This window comes from Gallinula chloropus, assembly GCF_964237585.1.
Source record: "Gallinula chloropus genome assembly, chromosome: 14".
In the NCBI taxonomy this organism is placed as follows: Eukaryota; Metazoa; Chordata; class Aves; order Gruiformes; family Rallidae; genus Gallinula; species Gallinula chloropus.
Window position 1 is genome coordinate 15376610 of NC_140099.1, and position 26836 is coordinate 15403445.

Sequence of the window (26836 nt, forward strand, 5' to 3'; positions counted from 1 at the left end):
TAGTAATTCTTAATGATCTACTGTCAAAACAGAAATATATGAATGAGGACCTTTCATCTGTTCACCTAGGCTCAAGCCAAATCAGTATTTTGATTGATGACCTTTGGATATTGATGAGTTTGAACTTTACTGTGCCATATTTTGTGGGTGTGGGTCCTACTTGGGTCTCATCACATGAAATAGCATTCTCCATCTACCCTGTGGCTGAAGATTTTGGTTTACTTACTACAGCCTGGGTGCTATTTATTCCCATATAGAAAATAAACTATTTAAAATTAGGATGATCTTACTGTTCCAATATCCTGTCTTACTTCAATACTATCTGTTGCTCTTAGGATGTTTCTGAGAATTGTTGTTAACCCCATTAAGCAGCTAAGTCCCACACAGCTGCTCACTCACACCCTCCCAAGTGGGATGGGAGAGAGAACGGAAAGGGTAAAAGTGTGAAAACCACATTCCTTGTGGCTGACAATGTATCAGTAGTGCAGTGCAGTAATTGGGTGTTGTCTTCTCTGTCTAGTGCTATGGCCCTTCAGGTTGAACAAAGAAATTTCCAGTTTATTGTAAGACACAATCATTTTTTGAAGTCCCTTGGATAAGGGTATAGTACCTCAATGTGAAGTGAGAAATGCTCTTACTTTATAGGACCGGGGACATCTTTGAAACTCCCTGGAACTAGCCAAGGTGCAGGCCCCAGCCCAGCTGTTAGGTATGTGATTGTTTATCTTTTAAGAATGTAACTAGTTACAAACGAGCAAATCCTAAATTTAACTTCTGAAAATGAAATGCTTCATATATGTGTTTAACTTCTCTATTGATAAATACCACTCAACATAAGGATAATGTGCTTAACATCTCCAGGCCAGTAACTCAATCAGGAAGACCTATTACAGGATTTGTGAGACCCAGCACACAAAGCGGGCGGCCAAGTACTATGGAACAGGCTTTAAAAACACCTCGAACAGCTCTCACAGCTCGTCCCATTACTAGTGCTTCTGGGAGATGTGTCAGGCTCGGAACGGTAAGCTGTTGGATGCTGCTTTCAGAATGATGGCTTTCTTGCTCATAGTGTCTGGTACAGTGACATTGAGGTTGACTTTTCTTTATCTAAACTCAAATTTGGAGGAGGTGAGCATTTTTTATGTTTTGTTTAAATTGTTTTTGAAGTAGAGTGTCTCTTGTTTTTTGGTGAGAATATTTAATTTTCACAAGAAGCTGGGAGGGGACACAGCCAGGACAGCTGACCCAAACTAACCAAAGGGCTGTTCAGTATCATGAGGTCATGCACCTCATACAAGAGCATATATGAGGGAGGCTGGTTGAGAAGGTGGAGTTGCTGCTCGGGGAAGGCCTGGGCGTCAGGGTCTGGGAAGTGAGCAAATTGAATTGGTCATCACCCTCTTGGCATGTTCTTTTATGTTATTATCGATTTGTGATACGGTAACATCACTGGTCATGAGGTGGTATTTGTGGCATTTTTATCATGCCAGTACCTCAGATGACATCTCTCAGAATTTATTAATAATTGCACCCCATATATGGGAAGGATGGGGGGGAGGAGGGGATACTTTCTCCTGCTTTTTCACCTCTCCTTTTTCCTTCAGGCTGGTTACAGCAGCCACTGTGACTTTTGAATACCCTTGAGGTGTTCAAGCCAGTATGCTGTTGTTGCTGTGTCTCCTGAATGTGTTCCACGTCTTGTTTAAGGTTACAAAAACTGCTTTAAGAATACTGCCCAGAGACTTTCCCCAAGGCTGAGTAGACAGGGGTGGTATGGCATGTGGGAGGTTATGGGCAGGTATTTAGAGAACTTCTCACCCCAAATGGTTTGGAACTTCACTCCTGAACAACCACACAACCCTGACAAACTGATAGAATATTTGAAAGGAAAAGCCTGTGGCTATTCCAAAGAGGCACAACTTACTGCACTGTCCTAGGCCCTGGCCAGTATCTACAAACTACTGATGCTGGTTTGTATTAGGCAGCACTCTGAGGGAAAACAGTGACAGGCACTGCGTCTACCCCAGCCCCTACAAAGTCAAAGGGATTTGATTTTGGGTGTCAATAGCCAATAAATTACATTGTATGTTGTTAAAAACTAAATAACCCTGCCACTGTGTGTCATCACTACTGTAATTGCCATATGCCACATCATTGGTATTACAGTAAGAATCACCCAAATTAATAGGGATAAACTTTAATGAAACTTTCAGAACATAAGGAAAATAAAATGCAGTAGTTACCTCCTGTTCTATTGGCAAAATGAATAACCTGCTGTTGGCACAAGTATGTAATACAGATGAACATGTTAGTGACAAAACGTGGTATTTTCTCATTATTGCTGCTTTGGACTGATCTTCCTTCTGAAAGATTTTTTTTTAAATGAATCCCAACTACTTCAGTCCATCTGGCAGTTAGGCTAAGCTATGCTCTTAGGCACAGTATGGCAGTAGTGGAGAGAGGGAAGAAAACAGTGCTTCTGAAATGAAATCCTTGTAGCCTCTTTCAGGGACTGTATGGGAGTAGGACAAACTTTTGGCTTTCAGAAAAGATTAAATTCAGTCAGAAGAGTCTGTACTGCTGTGTAGAGAAATGCATCTGCAAATGCTTTGTTTGGGTTTTGTTTTCACTTGGGTTTTTTTTTTGTTGTGTTTTTTTTTCGTTTTTGTATACTACTAACATTTTGAACATTTTCAGGAAAAGTGTAGGGGAGTCTTCCCACTTAAAAACTTCATTCTCCCCTTCAGGCTTCAATGCTGACAAGTCCAGATGGCCCTTTCATTAATCTATCTCGACTGAATTTAGCAAAATATGCGCAAAAACCCAAACTGGCAAAGGTATGTAACTATTTTGGTTGATGTTGTGATATCTTTTTCTTATTTTCTGTCATCATTCTAATGTAACTGTACATGGGATTGGGGATACAAAGTACAATGAACTGGGTTGTAGATACAAAGTTCAGAAAAATAGTGTGTTACTTGTCTTTTGATAGTAGTTACCAAACATGAATTTGAAAATATGTCTGAAGAGGTTATGTGGAGAGTATACCTAGGGAAAACATTTGTATAGAATAAAATTATCCATTGGTAAATAATTTTGACCTGTGTGTATAGGAATGAAGAAGGGCAACTGGAACAAAAAAGCCAGGATGAACAAAAGCAGCACAACCCTCCTTAGTGCACAGAAATACAGTTCTCTGTACAAATAGATGGCAATTGTGGCCTAAAAATGTTCAGATAGTTTGCATTTTTCCCTTTGATTTTATGGCACAAGTTAATGATTTTTATATAAAAACTTTTTTTGGTCTTTTTTTAAAGTGTTGTTAATTTTCAGTTAGGGTGTTATGATGGACAGGCGTTGAAACTGAGACACTCTGCCAGTAGAACAGGTTTGTCCAGGTTATCCATCCAACTTCTAGGTTTCAGCTCTGAGTGGAAGGGACCTAAAGTTGTGTAAAAATTTACCACTCTGTGGCCTTTCAACTGAATCTTTCTCCAACACAACAGTTAGTTGTATAGATGAAGATGTTCTCTGTACATACTTCGCTCATGAAAAACAACTGAGGCCAACAACTCGTTTTGCACAAGGTATCAAATGACTATCAGACAGTGAGTGTCTCAGGAGCTATATTTGACTAGCAACCTGGAGTTGAAAGAACCCCTGTGTATTCAGTCTGTTCTGAGCAATGTAGTGGTGAACAGGCTTAGATTAGCAGCACCTAATAATCTGTGTCTGTATTAGTTCCTCCAGTCCAAAACTTTATCTAGTAATTTAATAATTGTTTAATTAGCAAATTCCTTTGCTTTTTAAAACCTGATCTAAACTGTTGTAGGGCATTGTTTTTAACATGGTTTTCAAAAGAAATAAATTCTGTGTGATTGCATTGTGTTCTTCATCAGATCCTTAGACCTCTCCCTTTGCCTCTTAACCAAACTAGGCAGAAGAATAGGTATTATAGTCAGTTTTAGTATCACAAGATAATTCAAGATTACCAAATCTGAGGGCAGTTATGAGTCAGTTCTGTATCAGTTCTGAAAAAAAAGGCCTTTTGTCCAATTATGTCCACTTTTGTCTGTAATTCTAAATCCATTACAGTCTGTAAAATAGGGAGAAGGAAGGATCAAGAAACACGAAACACATACACGGGAAACTAGAATTAGTTGTTCTGCTTGAAGACTTCTAGCTTTTAATTGTGTTTGGTTACTCTATGTACTATTTAAGTAGGAAAATTAGCTTTCAGATAAAATATTTATTCTCACAAAGAATTCTCAGGATGAGAAACATAAATATTTTTAACAGTTTTCTTTTGTAATTACCGTTCTCTGGGACAGTGGGGTAGCTCTGTCTTCTTTCAGTTTTATATGAAAAGAGGCTTAAGCCAAAAAATGTAGAGCAACAGTCATAGAAACATCCATAGGCAGTGAGTGTACTTGTCAGTATTATCAAGCTAATACATTATGACATTAACAGTTCACACAGAATGCAAGATCTAAGTTTAAATTTGGAGCTACTTGGATTTATAAATTTTTTTTTTTAAACAAGACAGCATTAAGGCTAAAGCCAAAGTAGGAGGTGAGACTGCAGACTATATTCTGTGTTAAGAACCATGGATTTAAGTTCTAAAACTCTTTGAGCTGTCACTTCTCCCAGGTGCAAAAAGATGATAAATCTTGTAGGTATTAAATTCACATAATTAGCCTGTGTATTCATGTTAGTATGTAGTCCTCCTTTATACTTCTTCCTTATGTGTTTGCATAGAATATTCATTGCATCATTTTTTAAGTTAGATTATCTATCTTTTTATTTGTTGATTAGGTCCTATAATGTGTCTCTGACTGGCATCAGACATGTTAAGGACTACTGCAGGAAACCCCATAGTAGACATAGGAGGTATCACCTGTCAGCAGAGAAAGCCTCTGATAAATCTCAGTCAGCAATTGGTTTAAGCCAGAAACAGGAAGTTTTATCTTTTTTTTATCTTGTGGATTTTTACTGGAGTGATTAAGATAACTCTAGATATTTTTATCCAGGTGAATGTTCAGTCATTTAAATCTTTTTGAAGGTCAGCAGCAGTAAGTTCTTCATGCCAGCCATGCAAGAAAATGTCTTTTTTCACTTCAGATTTACTCACTTTTACTGAGTACTTCCCTGTTAATAAACTAGAGGAGAAAGTGTTCTGCTGCTTCTTTATTTTGTATTCTTTTATTATCCACCTATTCTAATCTCCCTATGAATGTGGTTTTATTTATAATTTTTAATGTCTTTTTATCATCTGTTCAGAGTCTTTTCTGACCAAAAGTAGAAAAGTAGGTTGTGGTTTACTTCCCTTACCAGACATGATAATTCATTCCTAATTCTCTAGTTTCTTTATGGTAAAACTTTAAGAATTTTGTCTAAGAAAAACTGGCAGAAGTCCTGGAAACCCTTAGAAGATTGCAGTCTCGTCCTTTATTTCTTTCCTCATGGGGAAATATTTTCTTGTAGTTTTTTATAATTAATAATAAGAATGTAGAAGTGTGCTGTCTTTTTGAAACAATTTGGATTTGGATACAGAAAAAGGTCAAGGTTCAACTCACTTGAACTTTGTGTTACTACCACCCATGCTACGTTTCTGGGAACAAAGGCTTCTGGTCTCCATTTAGTTACCTAATTTCTTTCAACATCCTTTTATTCACTTAAAATGCTACCCCATTACCTGTTAAATACACTTCTATGCTATAGTGCAGAACAGACACAAGGCAGTATGAGCAAATAAAAGATACAGTAATATTGCTGTCCAATTGTTGTGGGCTTATGAGCAGTAACCACAGCACAGCTGATGCATGTTACTTATTTAGGTTTTATTATTATTATGATGGTTTGTTTGAGGAGCAGAAGCACAATATTGTTAGCATTTATCATTTACAAATAAAAAAGAAGTTCTTCCTTTACAGATCCCAGATTTCTGCAGGGTTTAGAAATTTCTGTCCCTGAGGCAAAATTTGCTCAGTTTACATCCTTAATAAACCTATGCTTAATTTAAGTAGACTTTGCACTTCGTAAGCACCTAACTATATATTGCAAAAAAGTCTTTGTTTGATCATTTGTTGATTTTACAGTTAAAAAGTCATGAAAACAGTATGAGGCTTACAAATCTACATTCACTTTAAAATTACAGCTGCCTTTTTGTTTTTTCAGTGACTTTAAGGGCCAAAGATAAGAGGCAATTCCACTAATCTCTTACTACAAATGAACAGTAACAATGCTTCCCTGTAATGACAATTTAGCTCGTGTATAGTTTTTGTCAATTCAAGACTTAATTAAATTTAAATGTCAGCAATTGTGATGTGTGAATGTGATTCCTTTCACAAATAATTAAGTTCTGCCTAACATAAATCTAAGTTTTGTATTCCTGTAAAATAATAATATCCATTTTAATCTTCAACTGTGACAGTGTTTTCAATATTCTTCTTACAGGCATTGTTTGAATATATTTTTCACCATGAAAACGATGTAAAAAACGTAAGTCATATGTTCTGTTTTCACTTGTTATTAATTGCTTTGTTATTTCTGTCAGTATTCTGCTAAACTAAAGATCCATGTAGTACATTACATCAGAGTACAGAAGCGAAGCATTAAAATATGTTCAAGAGAAATCCTGTCTTATAAGAGTGATAATCAGGTATAAATGTAAATACCAAGATATCATTGCTTTCTTTTTATGAGAAGCAAAACATTCTAATGCTTAAAACTAGATTTGTCATCTGTCAACATAAGATCCCTGTATCTAGTGATTCCATGTTAACAGAATTTACTGAAGCCTGAGCAGTAGCTGAAACTGCACATCAGGTAGTTTTACTGCCTGGAAAGTTCAGAGTTCCTGAGGCTTGAGAGTAAGCAATCAGTTGAAAGCCGTCTGTTAAGGTGAAAATATCTGACAAAATAGTGATTAAAATGAATGTCATTTGACACTTTAAACTACTGAGATGATTGTTTATGCATTTGGGTGAATAGGAAGTAAAGGTATTTGATGAAACTGCAGAAAAATAAAAAAATAATAGCACTTTGGATGCTTCTTCTAGAAATGTAACTCCATAGTGTTGAGGTGTTTTGTGGCTTCAAAAGAAAGATGATATTGACCATATGGTTGTCTGTAACATTTATTCTCCAGAAGCTTTCTAAAAATTAGTTTTCCTCTTGTCCAAATTTTTTTCTTCTGTGGTTCTTCATTGAATGACTAAGATCAAGTTTGAGTACCTACTTTCAGAAATAGATAAAGGCTGGAGAACTTTTTTGGTAGTTCACTCAGGGAAATAATTTGTTCAATGAATTAAATGTCAAAATATTTCATTACTCTGTCAGATATGTGCACCCAGTAAAAATGGACCCAAAATTCTGCATGAAGTTTGTTTGAAAGTGGTTTGTGTCAATAATGCATATCTTACCATACAGTTACTGAATTTCCTGCAATACTGTGAACTGGTGTGTGATTAGATCTGCTGTGTGATTAGACCTGAAGTTAAACTCTCCAATTAATCAGTAACACACAAAATTATTTTGTTCTTGTTGACATAGATCAGAATCATTTCCAAATGTACTGCTATATGAAGCCTTTTTTTCTAGTAACAAGTGATGTACACTGTCAATTTACTGCATAGCATTCTTTAAGAGGATTGAATTGCAATAAACTACTAATCCAAAATATGGTTGAAACAGTAAGTGCAAGTGTTAGAGATGTCAGAAAGCAATAGCAATTAACATTTACATATTCTGATTCTGAACAGGAAGAATGTGCCTGGGTTTTATGACACTAATACTTAATACTGTTTTTTACTGAGAACTTGGTTCACTAAGTATAAAAGGGTCACTTGACAAGATGCCACATGTGCCTGTGACCTGCACTTTAAGGACATGCAGGATCCCTAGGCTAAACAGATGATTGCACATACTGCAATGAATTTTCGAGACACTCCACAACAAATTTATGTTTGTTTTTACACTGTAGTGCATGTGTTTTGAAATCCTTCATGAGAATCCCAGAGCACTGTCTTGCAGGAAAAGTTTTGCCTATTCTTTTTTTATGCACCGTAGCCATTCAAAGACGCGTTGGCTTGGTCACCACTGTTTATTGTGTAATAAGAGGGAGATCAACATGTTTGGTCAATGATAGCATCTTGTAGGAAGAAATGTTATGTCATACTTCACAGTACAAGGTGTCTTTATAATGTGATGTGTATCTCTGAAGAGATGATTTTAACTGTTCGGTTTTTCTCTCATTTGCTTTCATTCATCTTCTCTTCTGCAGTTCTACACCATTTCCAATATAATTCTATTCTCCAAACTATCCTTCCTTCCTTTTGAACCTCATCTGCATTAATTTTTCTTAAACAGAAAAAGAAATACTGTAGCTTTAACTAAGATACAACAGCATTTATTCCCATCTCCTACAAATGTATTTCACTAATTCATATACTTGCATCTCCCTCAAAGAATTTGGTCACTTAAGGTGCAGCAGAGAAACAGCATATATGTTAGGGGTTTAAAAGCTGATCTGGATCTTGCTTGATCAGCCATTAGATATCTCTTGCATCTCTATTTCCTGCAGCTGTGTGATGTTGCACATTCTTTAAAAAACAAGCAAACCAAGTACGCTTGTCTGCATGAGGTATGATGAGAGAGCCTGGAGGACTTTGAAGCCTGGGAAATGGGCTTGGGTTTGTGACTTCATAGAATGAAAAAGCCTCTAGTTGTGAACTTTCTGCATGGGTAGAGTCGGAAGAACAGTTCCTGCAGATTTGCAAATAAAACACAGAAGTAGTAGTGCTGATATCCTTCCTTTGTCACTGTGCTGATCCAGAACAGTCTGTACTGTTCTCAACTGTATTCTTATTTAAGAAGCAAAAGCAGTTTTATTATGTATCTTCTCTTTAGTATTCAGCTCCTATGTAGGAAAAAAAAAAGCAAGCCATGGCAATTTCAGTTGAGAAATGTAATTAATCAGTGTGCATTTAACTGACAAATAATGCTAGGAACTTGGTTCAAATTAAAAGTAAATACATCTGTAATCTGTCAGTTATCAGAAACATGGGGATGCAAGGAGAGAAGCACTGAGCTTTTTCAGCACTTGAAAATGTATTCAGAACTCTTTCATCTTATTCAATGAAAAAATAAACGCTTCTCTGAAGAAATTCATATTACCCTATCCATTATTGTTCCTGACTTGTTTCCTTTTGAACACATATACTTAATTACTGAGTTTCTGTACACCTTGAGCTATTGTTGAAAGCCATCTTATGCGCTAAATGCAGTAAGAGAAGGGCAGTATGAAAGACTTGTCTGGAAGTAATTTAGCTGCTACTTTTTTTTCAGCAGTAGCCTGAGACATCATCTCTGCCATTATTCAGAGGTGGGTACTGATGGCATGGCACTTTGTTCTGAGGAAGAGCAATGAGTGTACAATATATACCTGGGGCCAGAAGTCCTGACCTCTGGTATTTCCTTAGTTCTTCTTCATACTCTCTGATAGAAATTTGTTTATAACAGAATTACGTTGGATTCATAAACTATAGAAATCCGGAAGACACCAAAAGAAATTGTGTTAAATTGACTATGGCTGATGTTATTTATTCAGTTATCTTATGGACTACTCTGTGTTGATTTGTCCACAAGTAAGACTTCAGATGCTTGCTGTCACTTCTATCTCTCTAATTTCTTGTTGCACACAATACCATGTCTGAAATTACTGAATTTCAAACAAATATATGTTTACCAATTTAGTTTTATGATATATTGATAAATTACCACAGCATTACAAGCTGTTTTACTCTTGAGTTACAGCTGGTAGACAATGTGGAAATCTTAGTTATAAAACAGTTTAGCTAAGGAAAGTGATGGTAAAAAAAAGAATCTCAAAATCACACTATATATGGCTCCAGTTTGGAATCTGCTCTTTTTAAAACAGTTCTGATTCATTCCTTAAGGAAGAAGGTTTGTGGTTTTGGTTTGTTTTTTTTTTTTTTACAGAAAACTCACGAAGTATTTAGGGAGGGATATTATTTTTATTTGCACAAATATAAGAACTGAGTGTAAAACAAACTTGTTCTGAAAGACTTCCCACAGCTAAGACTGCTATTGAAGTGGACTCCTGCATACATAAGTAACAATGCAAAGTGCTCTATGGAGTAACAGTTTCAGCTGACCAGAATTTCCAGATGATGACTTATAGCCTAAAGCTTATTAAAGCTTCTGGGATGATCACTCTGGGCTTTTTTCTGATATGTGCATTAGAAGCAGACATCCTTAAAAAGCCATACCAGTATCTGCCAATCTATAATCCATGCTGGTTTTCCCTTTTAGTTGGTCATATGGCAGCACCAACATTAAGCAATGCTCAGGAGTGCAGTACAAGCTACTACGACTACTATAGATTGGTTAGAAATTAACATGCTGAGCAGATTGAACATCGATTTGTACCCAAAGCGTGCAATTAAAATAAAAAGTTTTCAGGAAACTGAAATTGAAATGTGCTAGCAGTTAGTATTGACAGGCCAAGGTGAAGGCTTTGACTTTTAAAATTGTATTTTAGTCAATTTACTAACATTTCAAAGGCTGCACTCTCAAAATGTAATACCAGAAGAAAGTCTTAACTACTACCATGCAAAAAGCTGCCATTGATATGCATGAAATTTTTTCAGGCAAACACTTTCTAGAAACATTAAAATTTGCAGCGTTGGATTAAAGTTTTTGTGATCATTTCTGAAGTATCAGGATTTTCCCGTTCCTTTCCTACTTCCTTAATAGGAATGTATAAAGACAGGTTTTGAGTTCAGAAAATAACTTCAACATGATGTTATGCTTTGTGCCTTGTTGTTAGGAAGAAGATCCCAGGAAGAGTGCAGGATCTGCACCGACAGATGAACTGCTGATGTTGGTGTCTACAAAGCCTGAAGCAGTCTTAGTTCCCACCTCCCAACAGCGGGCAGAATTGTTAGCCTTGCATAAAATAGTTATCAGAAATCATTAGGGTACTAGAAAGAAAGATGAATGTGTAGCTACAGGAAGGATTGTTTTCTGAAATTCAGCCTTTCTTCTTGAATACTTGTCATCAGAGCACTTTAAGGAAAGCTCTTGGAAGCAAGTTATTTGGGGTATGAGCCTTACTTATTTTAAGTGGCTGCTCAGGCTGCATTTGAAGCAGGAGTTTGGCAGACACAGGTGTTATTGATACATTTGTAAATGCAATAAAAGGAACCCATGTTTTAACAGCAACTACTTTCCCAAATTTTCCCAGTACTGGGACAAAATAGCTTATGTACCTTCAAATGAAAGAAAGTATTTGTCTGGAAGGGAAACCAATCATTTCTGTCTTGGGGGAAGCTGTGTCCCCTATTGCAGTGGTAGTGCCTGAGAGCCCTCTTGTGCTGTTTGCAAAGCCATTAAGAAACAAAGGGCAACTGAGATAAGAGCTGTCTGAGGTCTTCATGGATTCCACCCAGCTGGAAGAAAGAGTGACTTCAGAGTTGTAAACTTGTTTTCTCTCTCCTGTCACAGAGGCAGGGAATGACAACTGTCACTTTCTCTTTGATGGCAGCATCAATGCAGCTCCTTAGCCTCTGCTGTGCTACCTCAAATCTACAGCCATTGATTAGTTACAGCCTCATTTTGCCAGCAGGAAGAACAGGAATCAAACTCAGAGACAGATGTCTCTAAATTAGGTTCTTTCTTGTATTTCAAGTATTTAGATGATTTTTTTCATGGAAATTAATGGTTCCTCTGCTACTGGGTGGTTGGTACACAGAATTTTTCCATATTGCTCCTAATAGATGGCTAGTTTCTGATTTCTGTGGTCTGACAAATGTTTGTGAAAATGAAGAAAAAGTTCTTTATTATAAAATTTCTGCATTAAGGCTTTTTAGACTCACTTCTGATGATATCCCTTAAATATAAGTAACAAACATAGTATGGCTTTGGTAAGTTCTGGGACAAAATGGAGTTTGACGAAAGTAATACCGTTTGCTTCTTTGGTAGGTTTTCATACAGAACACATCTATCTATTTCTTCATTGCTGTTGAAATAATTGCTAAAACATGAAAAGCCATAGATTCTCACTGTGGTGGCTGATGGTAGCACACTGATTAGCATACTTAATTTTCCAGTATACCAGATAATAGAGATTTTAGACTGTCACCCTCTTCAGTAGCCATATCTTAGAATATTCATCTACTTTTCCTCTCTGATATATAATAATTGTGTTACAGACTTTTTAAAGGAAGAAGTATTTTTTATTGTATACATCTGAGAGTTCCCAGAAGTGGAGGCAGCCTGATATTAGCAATGACCTTTTGACCAAAATTTTGTCAATACAGAAATCTTTAGATCATTCACTTCATGTTCTTTTTCTTTGTGTAAACATTGAAGGTTATGATGATTAAATAATTAATGTTATTATGATGGTTTTGTTTTGGAAGGCTCTAGATCTGGCAGCCCTTGCCACTGAGCATGCACAATTCAAGGACTGGTGGTGGAAAGTCCAAATTGGGAAGTGCTACTACAGGTAAGCTGCAGTTCATTTCCTCAGTAATCAGTGTGTATGAGTGTAAGACCTGAGATGCTGGGTGTATTACACAATACTGAGCACAGGGAAATAGTTCAGTAAGTATTGAGTTGGAAAGAGCCGTGCTTACAGTTAAATCTCCTTGAATATACATGGAGGTTATGTTCAACTGCTTGAGGTAAAGGCATGAACATAGGGTAATTTTAAGTAACTGATTTAGTTGCATCTTCACATTTGTTAATGTGTTTCAAAGTTTGAAAAACCAGTAAATAAATGCAAATAACTATAGTTAGAACAGATGACACAAAATGAGTATTACAATATTAGGTTGAGAATTCACTTGTCAGTGAGGGCTTCAGATTGATGAAATAATAAAAAATGGAGTGTTCATGTTAGGCCTGTTCTGCCAGAGGCACATTGCCCAAGAAGTACCAATTCCAAAGATACCTCAGGGCTGGCAGCCTGTTCTCAAACAACAATATGACTCTCTGAGGGAAGAGTGGCAGCAGTGTGGAGGGGAGCTTCTTCAAGGAGTTTACAGTGGTTCCTCAGGATCTATGACTTTAACAGCCAGTTCTACCAAATCAAGCGAAACTCCTCCTGATACAACCCTGCTTCCCCTAATGCAAATAAGTACTGAGGCAGCTCCCCTTTCATTCTTTACATTGTGTTTGTCCCATGAATGTAAAACATATAGATACCCTATTGGTTGTTAAAAACCTGAAGCATCATCTGTTGTCTTTACAATTCTATAAACAATTCCTGTATGAACAGGCTGATAATACAAAGCAGCCCTTTAAAATTTCATGGCTTGTAACTGTTGCTTCTCTTGAGGTGCCTGAACTAATGAAATTCTTCACTATCCTTAACCTTTATTTGACATTCCTTAGAAAATTAGACTGTGGTTTTGTTGGGGGTTTTTTTGAGCATAGATGTCATTCATCACTTTCAGGATTTTTATGAATAGTGTTACAGAACAGGCACATGTACTTCTAGGATCCAAATTTATCTTATATCTCCACTAGCTGTGTGTGTGTGTTTTGGTTGGCTTGTTCTGGCTGTGTTTTGTTTTTCTACTTCAAGTTTATGTGCTCTTTGGCTGAAGGAAAGAAAAGGCAATTTGCATATGAGAAAGTACCTTTTTGCTGGTGTTGAATGGTACAGTCCTGTTAATTTTGTAGTCTGTATATCATGTGCAGATTACTGCAAAGTTTTTTATTACAATACTGCAAAACAAATGCTTCTGAGATGAAGCAGACTTCTTTGAAGTTCATGTGTCATATACAGACACCTCACTGGTGATCTGCTTGGATAGTCTTAAGCCATGGTGCCTCTTACAGTGCTGCATGTTTTCAACACACAGTTAAAGTTTTTTAATATCAACAATGGAAGTTTCACTGCTTCCTATAGGAGAAGGTAGTTTATAGATGATTAAGCACTCCCTGAACTTCACAATGGAGAGTGTGTATGTGATCTTTGCCACGAGTGAGGACGCTGCTCCAAAGCCATATCAGTCGAGCTTGAAGCATGACTTCAGTTGCACATTTTCTAGTCTCCATTCTGGAAGGAGGCCTATGAGAATGCGTGCATCATTATTAAGTTAGTACCAGAAGGGTGCATGTACAAAAGGGGGGCAAATTTCATTAATTTACCTTTTTCATGCTTTCGTATCGTTGTCTTTGTAATCTTAATATATGTAACAGCATGGGTTTTCTTAACATGCACACAAATTTAGCACCTTAAAGTATGCTCCTAGGCAGTTTAAGTTTGGTTTAGTATGCACTGCATTATTGAATAAGCTCTTTTTAATTGAAACCAAACAACATATCTATATCTATTGTCTCTCTAGGTTAGGATTATATCGTGAAGCTGAAAAACAATTTAAGTCAGCTCTCAAGCAACAGGACATGGTTGATACGGTCTTGTATTTGGCAAAAGTAAGTCGTTGTTAAAGAATGAAGTGAGATTCCAGACTATCCCTGAGAAGTCCATACACCAGAATAACTGAGTATTGACCTTTGATAAACCATTAAGTTTAATAGCATGTGATCTCCATATAGACCTGAGGCAATACTTGCTAACAGTTGAAATTGAAATCTATAGTTTGCAAAAAGATTTTGGAGATTCCAGATCTCAAAAAAACCAAACCAACCCAAAACAACCCTCCCAAAGCCCCCTACTATGTTACTGTATTGTTTACTCTAGACTCCAGTGATGAATATAGAGCTAAAGAATTACTGGAGTTCCATCAAGAAGACCAATGTAGCTATTTATGGTCTCCTAGGAAACTAAGAAAACTAATGCAATAAATCAGAAGTGAAGAGTGAAGCTCAAAATCCTAGTTTCGAAAGCAAAATTGAAACAAAGTGAGCTTAAAGAAAGCAAGCAGAGACCTTGAAAGAGAGAATGTTCTGTCAAAATAAAGGCATTAAAAGCTTTTAAAAAAAACCAAGTGCTACAGCTAAGCCTAAGAATTACTTATTTACCAGGGTGCACATCATACTTGAAACATTCTTCAAGACATTCAGGAAAACGTGGCCAGCGAGAAACTAAAACTGTTTTTTTCTTCCTCTTGTCCTAGAAAGTCAGAATCAGCTCCCTTTAAGCCAGATGTTACTGGTCTGTCCATAAATCGTCACTATTGGTGGATAATTCAGATTTTCATATTATGTTACTTGCTTTATCTTTACATTTCTTGAGCAAGTTCTGTATTGTATTTGAATGATCATTATTGCTCTGTGGAGACTTTTTATTCAATACAGCAGCTGGAGATAGTTTCCTCAATTGAGATTAGTAATTTCAGATCTCTGTCGCTACCAGGAGTCATTCTGCAGAACACATGAGCTACACAGAGTGATTAAACTGGCAGAGTAATTGGATTAGTAAACAGTGATTCATTATGGGAGTTATGCATCCCCTCCTCCCCCCATCTTTACTAGCTCAAACAGAAGCTGCATTTGAACTTCCACCTCCCACTCCATAGACCAGCTCACTCAAGTATAAAGCACAGCACAATATGATTTAGTGACTGTGGGTGGACAGGCAGTAGAGTAGGGCACTGAGGTACAGCTCTGTCTGACAGTACTGAAAAGACAAGACATGTTAAACAGCCATTAAAAAGATAATTGGATTGCATCAAGTTCTGTGCAAACAGACCAATACTACAGTAAGAATTAGTTTTGTTTATATTCATTATTTCAACAGCTATTTGTGGGCTTTTTTTTAAATATTTTCCTCAAAGCTAACTGTCTCTTGAAATGTAATTTATGAAAAGATAAAAGACCAAATGAAAACCAAAAAGAAGTCTTTAATGAAGTCAGGGCTGCTGAGAAGTTACAAGTATTTCATGATATGTGGGATGTTTTTACCAGCAGCTGTGTAGTCTGCAGCAATGCTGGACAGTGTGGTAATGCCACTAGATTATGTACTGTGGTGTGTTACCTTAGTGTAATACTGGCACGGAGGATCTGTAGCAAGTGAATCTTTGGAAGGCACCTTCAGATGAAGGAATAGAGTAGGCTTGAATCATAATGCTCAGAAAACATACCTCATCAACAGGCATAAAAAGATAAAAAACTAACAGATCTAGTGGAGTTTCCCATCCTCTATTTTTTACGGTGTTTGCCCAAAGAATACAAAACCATCTGTGCTTCGTGGCTAAATGAAGTCATAAAAACAAGCAAGCAAACAAAGTAAAAGCCCCAGCTAACTGAAATTTTTGCTTAGTTCAAACAAAACATGAAATTATTTGTACGTATGGTGGTGCTCACTGGCTTGCTGCACACACTTAGGATATATTGTACAAGTCACTCACATAGGTGATAGTTAGGAGTAAAACACCCAGACAAGGTTCTTCTTAATTAAGAAGTCATACTTAGCTATAATGTATTCCCTTTCATCTGTGTACTTTCTGCTGAAAGTATTTAGAGAGTAATTTAGGTGTAGAAAATTGTTGCTGGAAGAAAGTAGGGAGCATGACAGTCACAACAGAGACAGTTACATCTGTGTTGAATTTTAAACTTTAAGTAAAACTCATCAGAAACAGCTGCATGGTTTTAAAATGAAAAGCTATAGAAAATGACTTGAAGTCTGTTTTAGATACAGCAACATGCCCAGATACAGTGCATTAGGAATAAACTGTTGATTTAAAGCATTCATTGATGGTGTCATTAGTGCAGTGCCACTCTACAAATAACCACCCCACCCCCTTAAAAAAAAAAAACAACCCCCTTGCTCTTTTATTACTTTTCACAAGAAGGAATTAATTTTCTAGCTTAATGCAGGGAACACAAGTGACATTAGCAAAATTGCCTGTCTTGTTTTCTTTTTGCCAGTGATCAATTTGAAACAGTAGTCCCTTTACTAGGAAAGCACTCACAGTCAACAGCTCTTCAACAATTCAGAATATCACTTGAGTGCGCATAGGAAAGAATTCTTTGCAAGTGTCTACAGCAGTACACACCTATAGGGAAGCAAGTAAAGAACTTAGGACCTTAACTACCATTTTGATTGTTGGCACTCTCAAGTCCATGAAGCTGAAGCAGAAAATGTGCTTGGTTAACATGTATATTTTTCATACCTTGCATCACAAAATGCTTGTGTCTAATTACCAGTCACATTCTTTCCCTTTTTTAGTCCTATCAAGTGTTAGCACTATTTAACATAACATTTCCCCAACTTTTCCACTCAGTGGGAGACAGATTAATCACTCTAGCCATATAGTTTCCCAAAGCAGGTGTTTGGGTGGGGTGTTTTTTTCCTTTGCTGTAGCTGTACTTACCATACCCCACAACAGGAGGACTTCACAGTTGTCTGACAGCCGCAGAGGTGGTCTTTATCCACAGGATGATGTCCTCTATCCAATTCTCACACAACATTATCCACATCACACATTGTTGTCATCAACACAGAAGGCAAAATCATGTAGATACTGTTCTGGACTTTTACTGTTTGTGACAGGGAGGGGTGGAAGAGCAGGAAGGAAATTTGAAAGTGTCACTGCTCTGTGCAATGCAGTCTGACTTGACTAAGTAAAGTATTTCAGCACTATCAACCTGAAGATCCAATTCTTTCAAGCCTGAACATAAGTTTTTAAAAATATATTAAACAGGAAAATAGTCAAGGTGATACCATCACCTCAGTATCGAAGTATTTTGATATGATAATAAATAACAAGATACTTATTTGGTTTATTAATAATGTCCAGATGAATTAATAATGTCTAGATGGTATGCATGCAAATCTAATTATCTTAATGACCCTATTTTATCTTCATTACAGAGATTTATTCAGTATTCATTCCATTATTTTCCCAATATTCACCATCTCAGCTAATAGTTTACTGCATAAGGAGAGGTGTCATCCCTTTCATTTATCTCCCCTGTTCCACAGCAGTGCAACTACAGAAGTCAGGCATTTGACATTTATATACAGCTTTTGTTTGCTTAGGTGTATTTGCGCTTGGATCAGCCTGTAACGGCTTTGAACCTTTTCAAGCAAGGGTTGGAGCGATTTCCTGGGGAAGTGACACTTATTTGTGGAATTGCCAGAATCTACGAGGTATGAACCCACCGTGCAATCCTGACTGTGGCCAGGGTTAACTGCTGGAATAAGGAAAAAGTGCTGACAGCTGCATATAACTGTAAGGTCATCAGAAATGAACTATGCTGATTTTCAGTGTCACCAATGCAAAACAGGTAACATTGCCCAAAGATAGCAAAGAAATGTCAGGAGAGCCTGGCAGGCTTCTTTGGTTAAATGGTTAATCACACTACTGAGATCCTGTTTGCCCTTGACACACAGAAGCAAGTCCATGCTAAGTGGTCCAGATGTTGTCTACAGTTTGTATAAGTTTCATCATACTAAAACTGCTCAGGTCACCAGGAGCCTGCTAGCAGGATTGACCAGCAAAACAGTCTACTTGTCAACATTGTCTCTATTTGCCCTGTGTGTTACTGTAAGTTTCTTAAGCTAGTGAAAGCAGTTGGAATGTGAATGTTTCTTGGTTTAGGAAGTAGATGCTACTATAAGTAGGATTACGTTTAAAGTAGATTCATTTTATCTTGGTAACCATCTATTTTGTATTTTACAAGTGTGTCCACTGTGTCAGACAGTGGACTTCATATTGTTTGTCATTGAAAGTTAGTTATGATGGTATTCCAGAATGAATGTTTTAAACAAAGTCATGGGTTTAGGGGTTTTTTTGGTCTACATTCATACTTGGCATTCTTTCCTGTTCTCATCATTCTCATCTAACCCGTAAGCATTAATCCATTTTCATATTAAATCCTTTTTGTCCTTCAGCAAGGAAGAAAACTGCTGCATAATTTTAGGAAGCTTTTCTTTCTGAATTGTTAAACAGTTTTTAATATGGATATTATTTTGCAGAACCATACATAACATTGCATAAAATTTTAAGGGATTATTAAAAAGCAATATATAGTTGACAGGATCTAGTTTTGCACTGACACCGGAGTGCAGGATTATAGCTTCGTTATCAAAGATTTGTACTGCAGCACGGGGCTATTCTTATTATATAGACTCACAAGTGGAACATATGCAGGAGACGTCTTAATCAGGCATCTTAATCCTCTCTGTTGCTACCTTTTGACAGTAAGAAGAGTTGTAGACCTTTTTTGGCTTAATTTTTTTTTTTACAAGGACTGCTTTACTGTTATTTCCCTTAATCACAGAGAATACATTTTCTTAGCTAAATACACTGCTGAAGTTAAATAAAAGCTTATTCTTTAGTCACATACAGTGTATCTACAGCACCCAGGTAGAAATTATGTCTCTAATCACAAAAGTGATTAGATTAGAAAAATGATTGGCATCTTTTAATTTATTTTCTTCTATGAGGCAGAGTCCTCTGGTGACTTGGACTCCTCAGAAACAGTATAACATTGCTTACAGCAATGAGTTCAGCCTAATTCTTTTAGGTACCATACATCTAAGGTTATGGTTTTTTATCCAATATAGTTCTCTTAACTGGCATATTGTTGGTAGTACAAGTTCTTGTAATAAATCCATGATTCCTGTTTTTAAAAGCATTTGATAATTTTTCATATGCAATTACGTTCTCATTTGTGTTCAGACCAATTAATGAGTTGACTTACAAAGCATTGGAAATAGTTGAGATACTGACTGGGGAAGTAAGTCTACTGTATGTTACCACATTGGAAAACGGAGTGCATGGTGCTGTGTATCACAGAGCATGCTGCAAAAAGTAACAAATGCCTGGTGCATGTGCTAAGCTGCTGACCAAGCTCTTCTGAAAAATAAAAACCAAAATAAATAGCACTCAGTGGATAGACATTTTAATAAATTTTCTGATAAAAAACAGTAATAAAAAGTAGAATTAATCTGGGTTGTTTTTCCCAATTGTATAGGAAATGAACAATATCTCCTCAGCTGCAGAGTACTATAAAGACGTCTTAAAACAAGACAACACTCACGTGGAAGCCATTGCATGCATTGGCAGTAACCACTTTTATTCAGACCAGCCTGAGATAGCTCTGCGGTTTTACAGGTATCTATACTTGTGGGGAGGGGAAACAATTGTTTTTTGTAATGCTGATAGCAAAAGGAGAGCATTAGGACATTGGCATGGGAGGATGGTGGAGCATTTGGACAAATGTCACTGTAAAATTTACATATCAATTTACTTATTTTCTCGGCCAGTGATGATAATCTCTCCCTGAGAAACTTGTCATAAGTATAGGTGGACTATGTAGAAGCATCTACAAAGATTATTCAAACAGTTAGTATTTGATTAGTAACCAAGAAATTATCTTTCATAGTACAAAGCAGTGTGAGAACACTGAACCTTACTCTGAACTTCAGTTGCATTCAGAAGGCACGTGGACTTCCTTTTTAGCCCTTTGAAAAAGAGCAGTCTTTGAAAAACTCCCATCTTGAAGTCACAAGCAATTGTGACCACAAAATCCCTTACTTAAATGTGGGTTGGGGTTTCCCCATGTTTTACTGATAGCAATAAAAAGATAGTGGTAAACGATGCTGCTTGCATCTTTGCTGCTTTGTTTCAGTGCAGTCAGAGTACAGAGGAGCCTGACTAATATTCTTAAATCTAAGGGCAGATTAAGTCAATAGAAGCCCTTTCTGTTGGATTTGAGCTCTTTTATGCCTTAGGTTCAGAAACTCACAGTCATGCTGCAGACAGCAGCCCTCTTTCTCCCTAGCTCTCTTAACATATCTGGTTTTCCTGTAAGTATTAATAAACAGGTCTTTTTTTATAAAACATCTCCATCCTAAAAGGCACATTAAAGAGCATCGATTTCAATAAAAATCTCAGTTATGCTTCACAGGTAAGGTCAATGTAGATTCATATGCTAGATGCACTAGCACTGATTAAAGCAGTGCTGAAGGACAGGAATCAAGATAAAAACTGAAGTCTGAAGAGTTACAAAAAAATAACTGCAACAAATTACAGCTTGATTGAGGTTGAGGGATTGAAAAGAGGAACTGGAGAAAGTCTGTGTACAGCTTTGTTTTACAGTAAAGTCAGATCATGTGGCATAGTCAAAAAGACACAAGTTATGTAATTGACATGAAGATTGTTTTGCACAGTTTTGATTCTACTGACCAAAAATACCCAGCACTGCCCTTCATGAAAACTTTGCCAAGTGGAAGGCTGTAACACTTGGTTATTAGACCCTCTCAGAACAGGGAGAGAGGACAGAACTTTGTCATCTAGACTAGAACTCTTATATGAAATTAATCTGAAAAAATAAATTAAATTTCTTTATTTTTTCCAATCTAGACGACTCCTGCAGATGGGTGTTTATAACTGCCAGCTTTTTAACAATCTGGGCCTCTGTTGCTTCTATGCCCAGCAGTACGATATGACTCTATCTTCATTTGAACGTGCGCTGTTTTTGGCTGAAAATGAGGAGGAGACAGCAGATGTGTGGTACAACTTGGGACACGTGGCTGTGGTATGAAATATCTTTCCCTTTCTGAAGAAATATGATTTTACAAAAACTGGAAAAAATGTATCTAGGCAGGAGTCATTGGCCTACTGTGACATAGGAAACCCAGTAGTGTACAGGATGAAGTGCAGTACAGATTAAAGGTTTATTACCACTTCAGTAGAGAAGAAGAGGCAAAAGGAGAAAGTTTTCTACATCTTCACAGCATGTGGCTTTCTTGTGCTAAAAGACACTCCCTCCTCACCATATTTAACCTTCCCTTTTTTCTAAAAAAACTTGCAACACCTACCAGCCCTTGAAGGCCTTTGCTGCAATACAAGCTATTCTGAGAAAAAAAACCTGAATTTGGTGTTTTTCTCTGAGCTGTTCTTTGTGTTACGTGGAGTGTTAGACCAGTTCTCTTGTCATAAAAATGTGTTCAGCAGCATGTAGCAGACACTAAAGCACTGTGTCTGTCATAGCTGAGAAGGCACATTCCTCTGTCTTACAAGCAGCTGTAGAAATATTCTGTAACTGTGTGATAAAGTTTGTTAAATTTCTACACTGATTTGCATTCATTGCCCATTTTTGCAGATGTTCCTCCAGAAGTTGTGTTAGATTTAGATTTGGCTGCATGCCCAGAATAAGGTTACAGAATAAAGTTTTTTGAGAGCTTTCTAATGTGACATGTCTTCAAATGTTGATTATGATTTAACTTAAGTCACAGAGAAGCTCAACTGTTTGACTTGATTTTACTGCAACTAGGATAAATACATTAATTTATGCTGTCCTCAAACATTGAAATTTGAACTCACATACCTGTACTTTTCAGCATTTGTCACTTTTAATGTTTAACCTGATGCTGTATCAGTGTTGGTCATAACACTGGGATGTTAGACTAGTCAGCTGCTCCGTACAAAGAACTGAATCTCCTTTCATTTTTAGCTTCTAAAAATTAGGCTTATATGTCATTTTTAAAAATCTATGTAGAGACAGACAGGCAAGATTACTTCCCTTCTGGAGACATCTCTGTTTTTCATACCCCATTAAAGACAGTAGCAGATAGCACAGTCTTTAGCTGACACTTTAGCCATTTAAAGTTAAATTAGATGAAGTGAATATCTGTTGGAGCATGGAGGTTTGTGATGGAGAGAAACGATTCTGTCTGGAGGAAGAATAAGAAGCAAATGAGAGGGTCTGGGAAGAAAGCACATCTGGTTCTGATCAGCCTGTTTTTATTGTAATTTGTATCCCAGTACATATGGGTGAAAAGATACTCCAGACAACAAAACTGATGCATTTTGTTTTCCTTATTTTCGCAAATTAAAATACAATCTTACTTTCAGGGGATAGGAGACCTGAATCTGGCTTACCAGTGCTTCAAGCTGACACTAGTCAACAACAACGACTATGCAGAAGCTTACAACAACCTGGCTGTGCTGGAAATGAGAAAAGGTCACATTGAACAGGTTGGTCTGGAATCTCAGCCTAAGCGGAGTGCTCCTTTTGACTGTTCTGCACTTAGAAATGTGTAATTTCCCTGAGGTGGAGGCATCACAAGACTGTCTAGCTTAATATTACAGGCAGAAGAACGAAGCACTGGATATTGCCAGTGACAAATAAGCTTTGAGTTTAGTTTCAGTTTCATAATCTGTAAAGTTACAGGTATTTAATTACCAAGTGGAACTTATGCCCAGTTATGGAGGTTGTGATTGCTGATCATTATAAAGCCATTCCATTGTACTCAATTATTTCCTGTCTATTTTAGATTTTATCTTTATTTTTAAAATTTTCTTCTTGTATCTCACATATAATTAAAAATTAGGATCATCATGGCAATAAAAATAGACACAGAAGAATAAAAAATGTGAAGATACTTTGCTTATCTTAGTTTCACAATGTGCTTTCGTAAGTACTGTTACATGTACTCAGAGTAGTCAGATTTAGTAAGTTCCTAATTGCCTTCCCAAACAGTATATAGATACTTTTGTTTTTGAAAGATCAGGGTTTTTTACCCTGAAGTTCTAAGCTTTTTAATAAAAGCACTCACAAGTTGACCTTAATTTTGTATTGGATTTACAGCATGAAAATGCATATAGTGATACTTAATTTTCATTAATTTTTACTGTTACTATTTTGCTAGCCAGAAAAAGAGAGTTAATTTTAATGTTTTTTTTTAGTGTGAAAGCTGTCATTTTTATAGTAAAATTTAGGTTTTCAGGGATGCTTAAAATAGTGCTGTCAGAGACAACAAATAAATGCAGTGGGGTGGGACTTTATTACTTCTTTTAGTTAATATATTCTGTTCAGTGTTTAGAACTGAATTACCTAATTGAGAAGTCCCAACGGTTTTTTTTCTAACTCCACCAAGGATCTTAGGCATTTCAGTGCTGTTAAACCGTATCATGCCTAAATGTACTATTGGTGTAATTCATATAGTTGAAGATGGCTTTCTTAGGAAAGGCCTAGTAAAGGAAAACACAGGGTGATTTTTTTTTTTTCAGGAATTAAAGAAATTGCATTAGATTCTTGTTACTCTCCCTCACAGGTTTCACTATCTGTTTTTCTTTCTCTGTATAGGCAAGAGCTTTGCTGCAGACTGCTTCATCTCTAGCACTTCATATGTATGAGCCCCATTTCAATTTTGCAGTACTCTCAGAGAAGGTAATGCAGTTGTAATCTAAACATTGAGCCTTGGTGGGACAGCTGGATTTTTGTTGTTATGATTGAGAATTCCAAATAGGTAAAAATACAGAGGGTGTAAACTCAAGTAAAATTGAAGTTACATTTTCCTTTTAATGACTACTTTTACACAGCTTTGGGTGTGTAAAAGTAGTCATTCAGTTGTTTGTTTTTGAGAATGTGAGGCCAACTAGCTATAAAGTAACTGTAATTTCCCCAAAACTCAGAAGATGAACCAACCCGTTAACAATCCCAACAATCACTTAATTCCATCAACAGTCTTTACAGTTGTTGGCTTTTTCGGAATGTGAAGTTAAGAAGCGTCATATGATGTATCATACTTACAGAAAGAACATCATTTATTTATCCTATAATCTTGCTGATCTCAAAAGGAAAGCCTGATCTTCAGCTTTCAACCTTATTGTTGTCAATAAGGAGGAACTTGTACAAGCCATTACATTTCTCACAAGAAAAAAAAACCTCCTTTGCTTGTGCCTACACCTTCAAGATTCTGTTATGAGTCTAGGGTGTGTGGGCAGCCCAACTCCTACTGATACTAAAGTACATGTGTCAAGGAGAGAACAACCCATTAATTTGTAAGTGTATCCTCTCCATGTGAAACATAAGAAGGTTTTGAAGAATTGCATTCTGTACTTACAGACTAAGGAGTCAATCCCGAGTTGCACATGTCTTGTTATGTAGCCTTTGCACAAAGATCCGGCACATGTTGTGGGAGAAGACAGGTGGCCAGATCAGCTAGCTGCTGCTGCAGTGTGGTAATGCAATCCTTAACTCAGTGTAAGGCTGAGGTTTAAAAAACATAACTTCTCTGGCCAGGACCCTGGTTTCTTCCCCTTCAGAGAGTTCTTGCTGCACTGATGCTCTGTGTTGACTGATGTACAGGCAACAGAGGCCTCCTGCTGAAACTTTCCATGGCTTCTTTCTTTCCACCCAGGCACTATCACTTTCACTAAATGTGTTCCCACTGTCAGAGATACCCTCCTTACATCCACTTCACTTCCTCCTTCCAAAAAATGATGGCTAAGTAGGGAAAAATGTGGAAAAATACTTGTAAAAGCAGCAGAGGAGCAATATCAGCTCTCCAACACTGCCATGCCTCTCTGTGAGGAAGCAGGAAATCACATGGAGTTGTGACTTTTACAGAGGCCTGACTGGTTGTGTTTTCCCTGTATACACAACAGCACTTCTGTGGAGTTTAAAAACAAGTCTTCCATTTTCTTATTCCTCCTCAGTTTAAGCAGTGGACGTGATGTACCGTCTTGTCCATTCTCCAAGATGTCAGGTGGAATGGGATAGAAAGTTACTCTCTTGAAGCATCTTTCCCATTAAAATTACATGTCTGTCTCTTACATCTTTTGATATAAGGAGGACATAACCCTATGTTCAAAAGCCTCCATGCTGACTGTTTTATTTGTTCACTCTCAGGACTATCTATGCTTAAACATTTGTAACCATCAGAAAGGCACTATGCAGAGTACGTGATGCAAGTACTGCAGTGCTTGGATTTACAAAATTGTTTCTGTTCTTCTTACAGGTTGGAGACCTTCAGAGGAGTTACACAGCTGCTCAGAAGTCAGAAGCAGCATTTCCAGGCCATGTTGATACACAAGAGCTCCTCAAACAGTTAAAACAACACTTTGCTATGCTCTGATGAGCATATTTATTATTATGTAAAACCAGCCAGCGTGAGTGGGCCATACAGCTTTTTGAAAATACTAGCTCAAAGTAGATAAAGCATACTTAATGCATTCCCATTGCAAAGCCTGTGTAACTACTAGTAGCAGAAAAGGTATAAGAGTCTTAATTGCTCTCTGTCATCTTAAAACATCACTTACTAAAATGCAGCTAGAATTCATGTTGGAGCTACGTAGAGAGGTTACAGGAATGGCCAGATACTGCCAGTATGACAACTTTGAAATAGTTTCTTGGTATATGAGCAAGTCAGGCTCTGTTTATTATTAATAAACATTTTAAAGGATTTTTTTCTGACTTTTCTGCAGAAAAAAATATTTTTAAATATCCCTGTGTGGCAGTCTGTCAGGTAACACAGAATAAGAGTGCTTGCTAGCTGGTCTTCAAACTTGGCTTTTGATAATATGCTTTTTTATTGAATGTCAAGTTTTAAAGCTAAAATACCTAAAAAGAATGTAAAACACATACATAAGGCAGAAGTTCTTGTATTCTTGTTGTACTATATGAATTAAATAAATTTCACTTTCTATGGTTTGTCTCATTTGGTTATGTAAGTTAAAATTACCTCCTTATTGCCATGAAAATTAGAGTCAGCAATCTTAATGAATTTTGAAAGATTCCACAAAACTGAACTGGTACAAAATAGCAGGAGAGAGTTTATTCTTGATCTCTGTAAAGGAAAATGATATTTTAGAGCTTGCAGAGTTAGGTACTAATAATTGAGAACAGGGCATTGATTGGGTGTCTGCCTGTGCTACCAAATAATCACTGTTCCTAAATAAATATTTGGATCATCCTAACTACAAGAATAACAACAAAGCAGGACTGTCATATATCTTTGTGTTCTAACTGAATGGATAAATTTACATGATTTCCCAACTTGAACTTCACCTTCCTACCCATGGGAAGGGTAGGTATTCTGGAATGGCACATCAGGAACCAGACCTTTAAAATCTTTTCATGTTTCTCTGATATGTTGAGG

The 26836-nt window shown here is 36.8% G+C and overlaps 1 protein-coding gene across 1 annotated transcript; it reads left to right on the top strand.

Moving 5' to 3' along the window:
* Positions 1 to 954: 954 nt before the first annotated feature.
* TTC8 (tetratricopeptide repeat domain 8) lies at positions 955 to 26386 on the top strand. Its single transcript, XM_084270558.1, has 11 exons — positions 955 to 1021; positions 2748 to 2837; positions 6457 to 6501; positions 12447 to 12532; positions 14382 to 14469; positions 17981 to 18091; positions 19921 to 20060; positions 21312 to 21486; positions 22806 to 22928; positions 24040 to 24123; positions 25697 to 26386. Exons 2-11 carry the CDS (start codon positions 2754 to 2756, stop codon positions 25811 to 25813), a joined length of 1053 nt encoding a protein of 350 aa, XP_084126684.1. The 5' UTR covers positions 955 to 1021; positions 2748 to 2753; the 3' UTR covers positions 25814 to 26386.
* Positions 26387 to 26836: the final 450 nt, after the last annotated feature.

Coding starts and splice junctions, on each gene's coding strand:
- TTC8 (XM_084270558.1), top strand. CDS start 2,754: ATGCTGACAAGTCCAGATGGCCCTTTCATTAATCTATCTCGACTGAAT. Junction 6,502..12,446: donor ATGAAAACGATGTAAAAAAC/GTAAGTCATATG, acceptor TTGTTTTGGAAG/GCTCTAGATCTGGCAGCCCT. Junction 12,533..14,381: donor ATTGGGAAGTGCTACTACAG/GTAAGCTGCAGT, acceptor TTGTCTCTCTAG/GTTAGGATTATATCGTGAAG.